We start from the raw sequence: 14960 nt of genomic DNA, 5'->3' as shown, positions 1-14960 counted from the left end.
GACTAGGTTGGCAAACATGAGACTGAGGATTTGAAGTTTCAGCAAAATATTCAAGTCCAGGTGTCCTGAAGTCAATTGAGAATAACTGGAGCAAAGATGAAAGGTTAGAGTTGGTGATGCTGATGGAGCTGTTTACTGCATAAAGGTGATAGTTTAACCACCTGAGATTTTAATAGGTTCATTGAGGAATTGAGTGTAGACAGAAAAATATCAACTACCCAGGGAGATTTGGGACACAGAAGGTTCTAGAAATCAGGGGAAAAGGGAATTCTTCATGCTTCCTCCTTTCAGATGCTGCCACCATCCACAATTACTCAGGCCAAACCCTGGGAGTCGCTCTGAATTTCTCTCCTCCTTTCACACCCTGCACTCAACCCATCAGCCAGTCTTGCTGAGTCAACCTTTGAAGGTATATCCTATTCTACCGCCTCCACAGCTGCCACCCTGGCTAATTTAGCAACGTCTCTCACCAGGGCTACAACAAAAGCCCTATAAATGATTCCACTCCTTCTCTTGGCGGCCTCAGTCTTAAAATCTGAATATTCCATGTAAAATAGAAGTCAGGTTATGCTATTCTCCTACTCAGAACCCTCCTAAGGCTTCTGCTCACACTTAGAACAAAAGTCAGTGTCCTTACTATGCCTCCAACGCCCTAGGTGACCAGAAGCAACCTCCTCTGAGTCTTCCCCCCGACCACTCATCCCTTCTCTCATTCCACTGTTGCCACCTTGACATTCTGTGGCCTCCAACACTCTAAGCTTGTTTTTGCTTCATAGCCTTTCCCTTTGCTGTATGTAATGCCTGAACTCCATGCACCCTCCCCTGCCCCGCCCCCAGCCACACACGTGTATTTTCATGACTTTCTTTTATCCTGTGAGTGTACTGAGTGTCAGTTACTGTCCCAGACATTAGGGATGCAGCAGGAAAAAAACAGACGACCCTCCTTGTCCTCATGGCGCTTCCATTCTAGTGGTGAGACCAGACAATAGACAGGACAGATAAGTAAAATACGTTGTGTGGTGGATAATGGTAAGTGCTAAAGAGAAGAGTCAAGCAGAGGAAGGGGACAGGAGGTGCCAGTGTTGGGTGTGGTGAGGGTAAGATGTGATTTTAAGTAGAGTGGGCAAGGAAGCCCCAGTCAAGGGGATGTTTGAGGAAAGACTAGAAAGAAGTTGGGGGAACAAATGAATCAACAGCAAGCAAGTGAAAGACTCTGAGAGAGGAGAGTGCCTGGCGTGTTTGTGGAAAAGCGTCTAGAGAGGGGACATGGAGGCTGTGGAAGGACAACAGTGAGGCCCAGAGAGGCACCTGGGCTCAGTTGTGCAAGAGCTTATGACATTCTCTTCCTTCTATCTCAGTTATTTTTCTTCACAGAGCTTACATTCCTTGATATTATATTACATATCTTTTTATTTATTTAATATTTTTTCTCCCTCACTAGAAAATAAACTCCACAAAAGCAGGACTTCATATTCTTCACCATAACAGTGTCTGATCCGTACTGGGAACTCAGTTTTATTGAATAAATTAATGAACATAAGGGAGGAGCCTAGAACATAGCATTCACTGTGGAAGAATGAGAACAGGGAGGGCCTTTGAACTTGGCAGGAAGGCATTGACTGGTCTTGTGGCCTTTCCGGGTCCTTGATAATAATAAATACTTAGGGTGGAGGTGGAGGGGCAAAATAGAAGGAGAGAGAGCAGATAAAGTGACGTCAACCCGTTCTTAGGCTTCCTTAATAGCAATTGAATTAGACAAGTGTTAAACAACTGACTGAGGTGTATTCTTTTTCTTCTCTCTAAATTATTTATGATTTATTTATCCTCTTAGATAGTTCACAAAATTGAGCACGGTATTATGCTGATCCATCGCATCCCTGGGAGAACTGACAAATCCCACTCTGCTCATTGTTAACATAATTTTAATTAAGGTATCTAAAACCTCATGTTAAGACTTAGCTATAATCTCGTTTACTGTGTGGGAGGTGTTATCTGTTTCATGACCGAGGTAAAATCTTAGGAAAGAGAGCTCCCCAAACCACAGAGTATGAAGCACAGTTAAGCGTAAGTGACTGGAGAGCATTTCTGTAATGAAGTGCTGGATGGGAAAGGAGCTTTGTAAGTAGTATCAAAATATACAAATAGTGTCATTGAAAAGACAGCTGCGTGTCTTCTTATCTCTGCTTGAAAAAATTCAGACCTTTAAAGCTACAAGTACATTAAATAGACGGGAGCATCCTGTAACTCAGGTATTTACACAATGTTATTTAAAAGGAAATACTGTAGGCTGTGAAATCTTTATCCAAAATCTTTTAAACGTTTCTATACCAAAGAATAAAGAAAATCCGGGAAAGAAAAAGAAAAAAAGGAAATCTCTCCTGCAAGAGAGATGGCAAAGCTTTGTATAAATAACATTGTTGGTTTGAGGGGACATGTCTGATCCTGGTGGAAACAGTCCCAAGGCAGAGCTCGAAGCAGGGGACTAAACAGTAGAATGCAAAAGTAATTAATTGCATGAGGTTCATTAACATCACCAACAAAAGTTCCCTGCTGGGAGTGCTGTCATTTTTGTTAATCTTGGATACTTCTATCTTGTCTGATTTTCATCATAAGGAGGAGTTACCAAAGAAAATGAACACATCCTGAGAAGGATCATGATGGATTATAACAAAGTGGTTGTAATTAAAGGCAATACATAAATTGTCTCGTAAGCCTATCTTGAGTTTGCTGATAACTGTTATAGGGAAATAGTCTATGCTGCTTATAAATTGGTCAAAAAGATATTTAGCCCAAAGTTAGAGACACTTAATAATAAAATATGTAGATTTTCCTTATGTATCAATACATCAGAAGAAAACTTTAAATTTTATGTTACATCAGAAATAAATAAGACATACATTTTAAGGTCATTTTGCAAAATGAACTTTTTAAAAATATGTGCATTTTATTTACTTTCTGGAACACGAATTGATTTACAGTATAAGTATAAAAAAATTTCAAATGGACCAAAGTAGCTTAGACTCAGTTTTCTTTCTTTCCCGCTCCCTACAAGGCTTTCTTTCTCTTGATTTGGGTAAAACAGCAAACGGCAAATGAGGGACAGCCTCACAGCTCTTTCGTTGCTAGGCTACATGTGTGCCGTTTAACCTGCATCCTGCCAGCACAGTTTCCAGAATACCCTGTAAAATATACACCTGTGTTTCCTGGAGAGGAGAAAAGGGGGATTGGCCGCATCTCCCTCCCACGTTTGTTTAGCCGTTAGAGGAGGCATGAGAGGCAAGGATACATACACACTGGGTAAGCCCAAAAGACTGACAGCCCCACACCTTCCACCAGGTAATGGAAGTGGGGAACATGGTTGTGTCCAAGCTTGTGTTCAAGGGTCTTCAGATCAAGGGGCATACAGGGGCTTTGACTTAGCCCCGCCTCTCTGTTTTCATCTTTTACTGTACATTCCCCAACCTACTCACAGATTTACAAAATCCATAAAGAGAGCATTCAGGGTCTGTTTTCCTGAAGGACATAAACTAACTCTCTCCCTCACGCCCTCCTCTGATCTGAAGAAGTGCATTCCCAAAATGTAAGTTTGTCCTGTGTGAGCCTTGATTTTACAAGGATCTTACAGGATTCCGACAGTGATGGTAGACCTGGCTTGTGAATGGCACACTTCTCCCCACAACTCCCCCATCCTCTCTTGCCCCCCACATCTGACATCACACACACGCATCCCCTCACTCTCAGGTGCCACCAACCCTCCTGGCTCCTACGTTCAACACATTAAGGCTCTGCAACACCTTTTAGGCAGATTTCCTAGGATTCTGTCCAAAGACAAGGTGTCCCATCCCCCAACATTTTAGGCACACTCCTGTCCTCATCCCATATTCTTTCCCATCATGCTTTGAGGCCCCAGGCCCCAACCTCTCCAGAGTTTTCATTGCACTGATGTTGGGCTCATCCTCTGTGTCTGCTCTGTGGCAACCAGGGCTGTGATGAGCCTCCTCAGAACAGTGAGGCTCCATGGTTGTTCCTGGCGAATGGAATTCTTGGCTCATTTGTTGGAGTCATTGTTACATCCTTGTAAGATATGGATTCTTAAACATATCTGTCCAAATATTGGTGGAAATGTAAAAATCCCTTTAAAGAAATGATAGAAGTAAATAGGACAATAATGCAATCATCCTTGAGATGCATGCCAATATAATTTTCTACAGCACCTGTGATTGTCTCCCTCATAATGTCCATAAACTGTACTTCTGGCAATGTTACGTGCTCTCTCCCCTTATACAGGCACTGATGTTCAAGGTCATTTTTGTATCCTATAATATGTCCTTTGTTTTTGTACAGCTTTAAATAAAGAGCTTGTTTTTCAGGTTTTAGATAAAAGTGATACTGATGTTTCATTGAAACAAGAAAAAAAGGAAGTTTCTCTTGTGAAAAAAGGTAAAAAAAAAATGTATTCAGTTTACACATATTAGCTGTCATGTTTGGGTTGTTGTCAGTATGGCTTATGTGACAGATCTATGTGGGGTATAGATCAGAAGTTTGGCAGCAGTTTGGATTTTAAAAAATTAAATTTGTTGTTCCAGAAGTGGGAGGAAGCGTGGGTAGAGAGTGAGCTGCCGCCCTCACGAGTTTTGAAGGTTTCAGGGAGCCACCTCCTGCCTAAGAATAGTGCCCCCAACACTGCCACACAGCCTGAAGCTCCCAACAGCAGACTGATGTCACCCTCTGCATTCAATTCTACTTTGAAATCTGCCGAGAATTGATGTCAGGCCTATGCTTTTCAGAATCTATTTTGAAAGTTATAATGACATTCCCCTATTTTCAGTCACTTAGTCCTTTTCCTCCTTTTTGTGATTCCCCTGAGATCACTAAGAATAGTTCAACAAACACATTTATTCCTTTTTGTTCATGGGATGTAATTTGTCTCAGGTGAGACTAGAACTTTTTTTAGACATAAAGTTGTCATCTTATAATATGCAATCCAAAGACTATTTCCCTGGATAGAGAAGCTGGAAGCAAACTGGATTCAGAAAATTTTATTTTCTTAGTGTCCATTCATTATTATTACTATAATTCTTTTATACCGTACTATATATACCTTTCTCTCTTTTAATATTATACCATTGGCCCTAATCAACAAGTCCATTATTTTCATTGTCATCTTCTTATTCTGAAATAAATTTTAAAACCTTTCTTAGCCTGCTTAGCAAGTCTCAGCTCATTTTGGCTTCATCATTCCCAGTCCTTTTTGTATTGATCCGTGCCATTATTTTGTGTCCACTTCGGTTGTCAGCTCTCCTTTCCTTCATACTTTGTTGCTCAGGTAACTTAATCAGCCATTCATTCACATCTTTATATTTGAACCCATTAATGAGGCCTCCTAAGAAATCATACATTTTCTTTTTTATCTTAATTAGGATAATTTGCAATTCCACAATCAGGATTTCTTTTGTAAGGGTCTCAATTTTAAAGCCAATCTTTTAGAGAAATTTCAAACTATTAACATGCCTTTTAGTAAGTGCCTGTTGGATTTCCAAATTGTAATGGAAAAATTGTTAATACAATTTTGATCCTAAAGTTAATATTTAATTTCAAATACTCATCCTGGGTTTGGAAGGAACAAATTGTGAAATATTTTCAAATGACTGTAATTATGGATTAGTTGGCTGTTGGGTTAAAAAAATTTCACTTTGTATGCAAGTCAGTGAATAAAACCATGGGTACCTGCAGTGTACTTGGAAAACTTCTCTCTTCTATTTTCTTTTATATTTCCTTAAAGGAGTCAGGCAGATCCTCAGAGATTTGTCCACCACCTAAAACTTTCCTTGTTGCTGTTCTGTTCCAGTTGACCCTTAATGACCCTAAACTTGTTGGCAAAGGTTTACTTGGTGGAACAAAATATTTGGACACATCACAAGAATTCTAGAGATAAGTGGAAGAAGGACGCATTGGTTTACTGCTTATACTGTCCCCAAGACAATCTTAAAACCAATCCAAGGGAATCAAAGCATTTCCGCTTCTCTCTAGTCTGTAAACAAATCACTAACCTCTCTGGACTTCCAATTCTGAGGTTCTCTGAGTGAGAAAACCAACTAGATGAGTCTAGATTTCTTCCTCCTTTAAAGGTTAACTCTGTTGGACAGACGTTTCTGATTGGGATCTGTCAGGATGTCTTTGAACCTACACCCAAATTGCAATAGAGTGGGATGCTAGTGGGGAGACAGGTGGCTGTCTGGGCAGAGGATGGTGATAGAAGGGAATCTGAACAGTTCCAGTCGGTCACCCACGCACACCAATAGCAGATAACAAGCATCATAAAAGAGAAATTGCAAAAAAAAGTGACAGAGGCTCTTGAATTATTATATACACTATATACACTTTATTAAAATGGTATTATAAGAACATGTGGTGCAGTTTTACAAAAGGATGTTTGAATACCAAGTCAACTATATACAAGTAGTTAATGAGCTAACACTTCTTTCAGTTCACTTTATTGTGTGATCATCAAAATGTCATTGTCTTCATTTTCTCTGTGTTCTTTTGAAGAAAAAGAGGATCTGTGCAGTGATACCCCAGAAAGAAAGAGGAACTCTTCACCACCTCACTGGGAAAGGTGCGTGCGCTGCAATTGTATGAATTCCAGTGAGTTCACTTACACTGTCGGAAAGTAATTATTAATATTTAAATACAAGAAGAAAGAAAATAATAGCAATAAGCAAAGGCAATTAAGAACGGAACCAAATTTTACAAAGGAGACAGGAAAGAATAGAATACATTAGATTTCTTACCCTTTTCCCAAACCTTTTCATTGTCTTTTGTGAGAATGCTGGAATAATGAAATGGAACAGACTTAGCTTCCTACTCACAGCAGGCAACTAATTCAAATGACTGCGACGTAGTCAAAGAACTGAGAATGTCACGTCTTTACAAGGCATGACTATGAACTGATTTTTTGTGTGGCTCATTATCTTATTGTCATATATGTATGTATAATGCTTGCATACTAGAATTTTCTTGACATGAGACTTTTGTCACTTGTAGAATAAAATCAGCTGAATATTTTGGATACCCAATAGAAGGAAAGAATGTTTTCAAAGAAGCAGACTCTTGCCCTCACTCTACGACAAACCCGTCTGAGCTGCTTTCCAGGCCTTCAGCCCCAGCATCTCTGAATCCAGCACCTGTGCCCTTTTCACACAGGAGCACGTGGAATTAAGTGCAAGAAAAGGCAGAGAGGAGCTTTTCTTTTACGGCCCTTGCTGTAACACTCAAATCCCATCACTTCACTCTTCTACTCAAAGCCTTTCATAGCCCCGTCACTTTTAAGATAAGTCAAAAGTCTTTAGGATGGCCCAAGTCTCCTTCGTTCCTGCCTCTTCTGTAGCCCCCACTTTGCTTCCCAGAGTTTCTAAATTACTTATAGTTCTGTTTCATCCCATACTTCCAGCGCTTGTGCCATGCTTCTTCCTTTCTTTGAATGTCCTCTGCAACTTGTACACCAGTCTCTTACTCTTTCATTCAAGGCTCAGATCAAGTGTTCTTTCCTTGGGTCCCCCCACACTCCCAGGCAAACTCAGTACTCACAGAGCCACTATTGCAGTGGATCAGATTGCATCATAGTCGTTCAGTAATTACTTGTTAAATGCCAACTATGTTCTGACACACAATGGTGAGCGGTGCTTCACGGTCAAGTGGAATTGTCTGTCTGAATATCTGTCTTCCCATTGCACATAAGCTTCATTAAGGACAGGAGCCGGATCTTTTCTTCTTCGTAACGCTAAGCCTCTGAGAGGTCTTCCCTGACCGTTCCATCTAAAATAGCCCACCTCACTTCTGGCAAGGGACCCTATCAAATCATGTCATCTCATTTTATTTTTTTCACAACACTTATTAGTACTTTAAAGTATTTTATTCAGTCATCTATTTCTTTTAATGTTTTACATTCTAGCTTGCCTATTTTCTGTATTGTCCACTAGAACGTAACTGCTCTGTGATAGCCGGGACTGTCTTGCTCACCACTGTGTCCCTAGTGTCCAGAATAGCACCTGACTCAAAGTTGGCACTCTATGATATTTGTTAATTGAACGAATGAGGTGGGCTTTTTTCCAGTTCTGTTGCTAGGCCAGTTTATAGACAATGCTTTAACCTAGAGTTATTTATTAAAATTTGAGTTAACATTTAAGATCCATTCAAAAACTGAAACATGTTTTTGTGTGTGTACGTATATGTGTGTTGGTGTATTATTTCATATATTCTAGGTCCTTCTGAGGTTGTGTTTTTTTATTGTCTTTAAACGGCAACTACAACGTGAATGGTAGAACTACAATCCAATTTAAAGAATCTTAATAAGAATCTTGGCAAATGCATTGCCGATGGTAGTGATGATAAAGATGATAATAATAATTAGGTACTATTTACTGAGTGCTTACTAGTAGTAGGCATTGAGCTAAATTCTTTGTATATCTTGTTTAATCCTCAGCACAGATCTATGAGGTAGACATTATTATTGTTTTGCAAAAGAAGAAACAGGTTCAGAGAGAAATGCTCTGTGCTCTAGTGTAGTGAATTTTACTTTCCCCCCACCACCAGCGTGAATTTCCAGCATCCCTAAAATGGTGGGAAAAAAATGAATAAAACTTGAGCATAAAGCAGGTTATGATTAATGGGCATTCAGACATTGTGCAAGTATTCTTTAACAGACAATTAAGCATTAGTTATAATGTTCTTAATCTTAAGTAAAATATCAGCTGAAGTTAGACAGTATAATTAATGGCAAGGAACTGTTGACAGTAGAGGCACATGCCCTTTGATATCAACTCTTATCCGATTTTAAAAGGCCTGTACAATATAAACCTATAAAACTCTCTGGAGTTGTGGTCTTAATTTATGGACATTAGCATGAAAGAATTACAAAAGTCTCCTAATTACTTGACAAACAAACCCTTTGCGTGATCGGACCCCTACCTGCTTACCCAGCTTCATCTCCCGTATTGCACATCCCCAAGCCCTCTTGTGCTTTTTTGTCCCTATAACACTGAAAGCTTTGGGTCTCATTAACATGCTACACTACTTTGTGAATCCTTACTGCAAGTTGTTTCCTATGCTTAGCCAGTTATCGTTTTAAAATATGTATCAGATCACCTCGCTCCCATGCAAGAAACTCTCCAGTGATGGTGCCTACTCTGCTTAGAATGAACCCCACTTCCCGCCCCATGACCTCATCTCTCTCCCTCTTCTTGCTGTGCACTCCACTCCAACAGCTGTGACCTGCTCACTCTTCTTTGAACAGCCTTACCTCATTTCTATTCCAGAATCATTATACTTCGCCCAGAACATTCTTATTCCCCCAGATCGTGACTAAATCTCTCTCTCAACTGACTTTGTCCCTTTTTGTCTTATTTCTGTACATTCCTTCCCCTAGGCTAAAACCTTAGTTTAAAAACTTCTGTCAGCAAATAAGAGATAAATGGTATATGCCGACTATTGTTAGGAATAAATTATCACCAATTTTATTTAATTATGGCTACCCAAAAACCTTGAAATAAGATTTGTCAGAAATAGGCATTCTTCTAATTGAGAATTGATTTTATATGACTACATAAATGACCATTTTCAGCACTGCATTTATGTCCTTGCTTTCATTTATTGTGTATTAACATTTCATCTGTTGTATCAGAACATTTCTGAGTTTGTTAGTGTCTAATGTGATTCCTACTTTGAAACTATAAACCTCTGCCTGTTTTTGCCCAGTGTGCTGATGGAAGATTTAAATGCAAGTTCTGGACACAGAGTTTCTGTGAGTGGTGGTGGTAAAGTTGCTTCTTCGCTGACAGTATCTTCTCAGAGCACATCTGTCAAGGAAACAGCAAGAAAACTGATGTCTAAATTAAGGTAAACATATTTACTATCATTTCTTCACGTGCTTTGTTGAACTTTCCAACCAGTGGCAACTGCTGATTCTTTCCCCTATTAAGTGGTAAAATTATTGAGAAAATTCAGTAGAATGACTTTATGACTTGTCTCCTAACTACACTGATTTAGAATATACCGTGGGGTAAATGTCCCTTGGAATAGACCTACAAATGTTACATGGTCCAGCAATATGGTGGATGTTAGTCCTCTTTCGAATGCAATGAAGAATTCTTACTGAATTGCCATGCTTGCTTTTCTCTTTCTTCCATTCCTTCCTTCTTTCTCTCCTTCTTTCCTTCCTTCTTTCTCTCTTTCTCTTCTTCTCCTCCTTCTCCTTGCCTCACAAAGACCCTCCTGACATTTGTATCGCCTTCTAAAAAGTCTCTTTTTATAGCTTTAGATAATGAACTTATTAAGGGAAACTTAATTTCACTCTCGTGTTCAGTGTAGAAGGTAAAGATTTGTGGGCACAATTATTTGAGGAATTTAGATGTCTGGATCTCAGTTCTCAAAGGATAGAGACAGAGAGGAGGCAAAGTCCAGGATTCAGAGTTTTTCCAAATAGGGACCGATGATAGGAAGGGCTTTGTGGTCAAGTCAGAGAAGCTGGTATACAAAAGAGTGCCCTAAAATAGGTGTCAAACGGGAGGGTCAGGGCAGGAGCAGTAACACTGCTAAACCCGTGCAGCCAGTTGGTTTGGTTGAGGTTCACAGACGATGGAGGGGCCTGTGTGAGGTAAGAGCTCTGGGGGAAAGAGAATGCACACATACCCTAGCTGAAGAAGTGTTTTCACTTAGGAAAGTAGCTTTGACTTTCTCATCAGTGACTGACAAAATATTCCTGAAGAAGAGAATTGGCCAAGAGTAGAAGCAAGTGGGAAGAAAGAGAAAGGTAGAGATGAGGCATATATATATATATACATATATAGGAGCTACAGCCTCTACTCAGGCACCAGGCTGAGGTTCTGTGTGTGGAAGGAGGCTGCTGACCACTGTAAGACATGAACTCATGTCTGCAGCTGCCCTGGACGATGTGAAAGTTTCTGTGGCAGCATCCAGGGCTGTGGGGCTGTGCTTACATGGGCATGAAGGCCCCACCTGCTGTCCTTTTAGAACACACTCCTAACAGCAGTCCTGACCCAGGAGGAAGGAGGACATAGTCTGGATTATGTGCAGGGGGATCTGCCTGGGACTTTGCATCAGGACACATTTTCACTAACGATACTAGGGATCCAGAGACAATCTGTTGACCAAGAAATGAAGCCAGAGCACTACATTCCTGAACACTAAAGTTCCATCCACCAAATCTGCCCTAGGGCCTGGGTCGACAAGCTTGCAACTAGCCTGGGACTGGGACAGAGCAGGCGAGCCCTCAGTGTTGTACAGATATTATGAGGTTGAAAAAGGTCACTTGTCCAATGATCTGGATGGATGTCTGTTTCATACTGCCATGGTCTATCATCTAGTCCCTAAAGAAGTGGATTCTCCAACCAGTTTCTTACCGTCCGTCAGTTGTCTGTCCAGAAGTAATGTGTAAGAGCCTCAGCTTTGAAGGTGGGTAGCCATAAATTTTCATGCTGCCTTGTTACTTACTAGTTCTAAGATTCAGGCATATCAGTTGGTCACTAGGACATGTTAGTATGCAATAAATTATATAAATGTATATGTGCCTGTGTATATCTGAATAATTGTGTGCATATTATTAAGAATGCACGGATATGACCACATGTCCAATGATTGGGACATCGCTTCAAGTGAATCAGGCATTCTTGATGATAACAGCTGTCATTTTTGAACCATTATTCTTTTTTTTTTTAAGATTTTATTTTTCCTTTTTCTCCCCAAACTCCCCTGTACAGAGTTGTGTATTTTTAGTTGTGGGTCCTTCTAGTTGTGGCACGCGGGACGCCACCCCAGCATGGCCCAATGAGCAGCGCCATGTCCGCGCCCAGAACCTGAACCAGCAAAACCCCGGGCCATCGAAGCAGAGCGCGCAAACCCAACCACTCAGCCATGGGGCCAGCCCCTTGAGCCATTATTCTATTTTAGGCATTCACCCAAGTGCTGTGTATACATTAGCTCCTTACCCACACAAACTTAGGCAGTAGATATTATTTTTAACTTTTTATTTTTATGGATGAAGAAATTGAAGCTTAGAGAAACTAACACACTTAAAGTTCCAAAAACAATTACACAGCTACAAAGGACAAGGCTGGATTTAAGCCTAGGCTCCCTGATTTGGAATCTCATGCTCTTAACCACTCATATATATATATATGTATGTATGTATGTATGTATATATGGAAGTAAACACACACACACGTGCACACACACACACACACACTCACTGTGCTACTCTCCACACTGTGAGGCCTGCAGAGACCTATCTGGTTGCGTGGCAGCAGACTTTGGATGCACCACTTTGTACCATCGTTTTTCTTATTTTTTACTTGGCTCATTTTTGTTTTGCATCTAAGTGTATCATTTCCATAAATTTTAATGAGTTACATGTGATCAGGAAGGAGATAATCTGATTGAGCATACTAAGAGTTTGAAGTCCATCCACTTCTATGATTAGGCCTCAGTAGAAAATTGAAATTTCCCAGAAACCATCTCCCTACTGAACATGTAGACTCTTGAGCACTTGAAATCATCATACTGTTATCAACTAACCACTCTGAAAGCCAAATGTATTAGTAAATCAGCTCTTTCCTGTACCAGCTTGAATTTTTTATGGTGATTGTTTAAAGATATTCAATGGAAAAAGACTTGTGCAGAACACAAGGCTGTAACCAGAACAGAACGAGCTCCTCATTTACTGATTTTCTCTTTTGCCTTTAGCAGCATGTAGTATGTTTTCTCACATTTCACCATGAGAACAGATTTCTTGTCATCTTTTATGGCTTTTTCCCCTGTACTGCACTATTCTGTGTCTGGTCCTCATGTTATTCCCTGTGTTAACTAGACTTTAAATTCCTCCAGGTGTGGAGATTGTGGCTGGCTGTGTGCAACGTGGAGGGCACCGAGTTCTTTCCACTCACCCTTGTTCACCAGATTTGCTTGCTTGTTACATGATAAAGAGAGTAGTTAGAGCCCTTTGAAGTGTGTGGAACGTCCCTACACTGGGTTCACTTTGGACATGACATCAGCCTCATCCGTTCCTACACCACCAAAGTAGGCCACCTCTGTTTAGTTCATGTTAATGGAATAAATTAATAAAAAATAGTAGTTTTCATTGTCCATTTTCATCACTTAACTATGCTCAATTTATCATTTTCCTTTCTTATTTTTTGTCTTATGTATGTTAATTTATTTAATCCCAAAATATAGTAACTTCTTAGAGAACAGGTTGGGTTATCCATACCATGTCTAACATATATTAGTGGACATTCAAAGAATACTTTTAAATTGAAAGGGATAAAAAGCAGCGAATAGTATTGCTGGGTGTTAAAATATTTTCAAATAATGGGGTGTGACTGAGTTGTTTAAGTTAGAGATAAACTAAACTGGGATCTCAACTATTAAATTTTATCAGATGGCCCTAAATATTGGAGTAGTATCAAATTTCAAATCACTTTCAATCATAATACTAAATATTTATTATACACTTACTGTATGCCAGGCGCTGTCCTAAGGGCTTTGCATATATTAGGTCACTTAAACCTTACAACAACCCTATTAATAGATACTTTTATTATCCCCATTTTACAGATGAGAACATCAAGTCCGTAGAGGTTAGGAAATTTGTCCAGCTTTACATAACTCTTAAGTAGCAGAAGTGGGATTGAATCCTGCCGGTCTGGCCTCATAGTCCTGCTCTTAACTGCTAGCCTGTAATACCTTGTTTCAGTTTATTGTTGTATATGTAAACTTGATAAGAAGACAGACTTCGTTTATTTCAGCTCTACAAAAGTGCAAACATACTTTGTGTTATCTTGGACTTTAAAAATACCAAAAATAAGTTTTAAGAAGAAAATCACGTTTTGCGTATGTGCGTGTGAAGAAGACTGGCCCTGAGCTAATATCTGTTGCCTGCTTTCCTCTTTTTGCTTGAGAAAGATTGTCCCTGAACTAACATCTGTGCCAATCTTTCTCTGTTTTATGTGGGGTGCCACCACAGCGTGGCTTCACGAGTGGTGCTAGATCCACACCCGCTGCGAACCCTGGACTGCTGAAGTGGAGCATGCAAACTTAACCACTATGCCTCTGCACTGGCCCTAAGAAAGTCACTTTTTACAGGTTGCTGCCAGTGACTGAAGCAAAAGAAAAGGCCACAAAAATAAATACACTGGCAATTGAAGAACTTTTCAAATCTTGGCTGTCATGTATGGAAACAATGCTGATTCAGTGTTGTAGCTCACCTGGTTGAGCTCTATAGAAACTTCCAATTCGGACTTGCAGATGTGGATATCGTTTCTGTAGGAATTTGGCTGAGATGGACATCACAGCCAAGCACCTGCTATGGTCCTGGAGGCAAGTAATAGCTCTGGAAGATCTGTAGGGTATTTATTCCCTGATTTCTTGAGAAGAGAGACAATGCTAAACAAAGACATGTGCCTGATATTGTTATCAAGTCTGGGGATAGAATTGGGAGTAGATGTTCCAAGGGAAGAAGGGTTCCTGGTGGAACAAGATTCCCATTGAAATGGCAGCGCTTGGTTCATGACTCCCCCAAATGCACAGTGTCCAGTTGATTCAGTGCACACTGGTGAACGGACACCAGATTATTCCTCCAGCTTCACACTGGGCACCTTCTTGCTCACGTCCGTGGACTAGATGATTGCCATGTCTGTCCTAAAGGAAACCTGAAATCTAAGAGTGGAGAGAATTTGATAAGATAAACCTTCAGGAACCAAAAATGGTACCATTGAAGAATATCATCGAAGACAGGCACTCAAGACCATAAATGAAGCAATTTTTTAAGAGTCCGTAAGCATCTGCATTCAGACTCAACATTTGTGATTTTGGGTATCTTATAGTTTTGTTTCTTTTTTTGTTTGTCTTTTTGAGGAAGATTAGCCCTGAGCTAGCATCTGCTGCCAATC

At 40.1% G+C, this 14960-nt stretch overlaps 1 protein-coding gene across 1 annotated transcript in view; it reads left to right on the top strand.

The window, feature by feature from the left end:
• MORC1 (MORC family CW-type zinc finger 1) overlaps positions 1-14960 on the top strand; it is a 164215-nt gene that overhangs the window by 134861 nt on the left and 14394 nt on the right. The window contains exons 22-25 of the mRNA XM_046658774.1: positions 4371-4440; positions 6550-6616; positions 7898-7906; positions 9754-9894. Of these exons, the coding sequence (XP_046514730.1) occupies positions 4371-4440; positions 6550-6616; positions 7898-7906; positions 9754-9894 (287 nt within the window). The remainder of the gene's footprint in view (positions 1-4370; positions 4441-6549; positions 6617-7897; positions 7907-9753; positions 9895-14960) is intronic.

This window comes from Equus quagga, chromosome 4 (assembly GCF_021613505.1).
Source record: "Equus quagga isolate Etosha38 chromosome 4, UCLA_HA_Equagga_1.0, whole genome shotgun sequence".
Classification (NCBI taxonomy): Eukaryota; Metazoa; Chordata; class Mammalia; order Perissodactyla; family Equidae; genus Equus; species Equus quagga.
The sequence above is the reverse complement of the archived record's forward strand: the minus strand, read 5'-3'. Positions and strand labels throughout refer to the sequence as shown.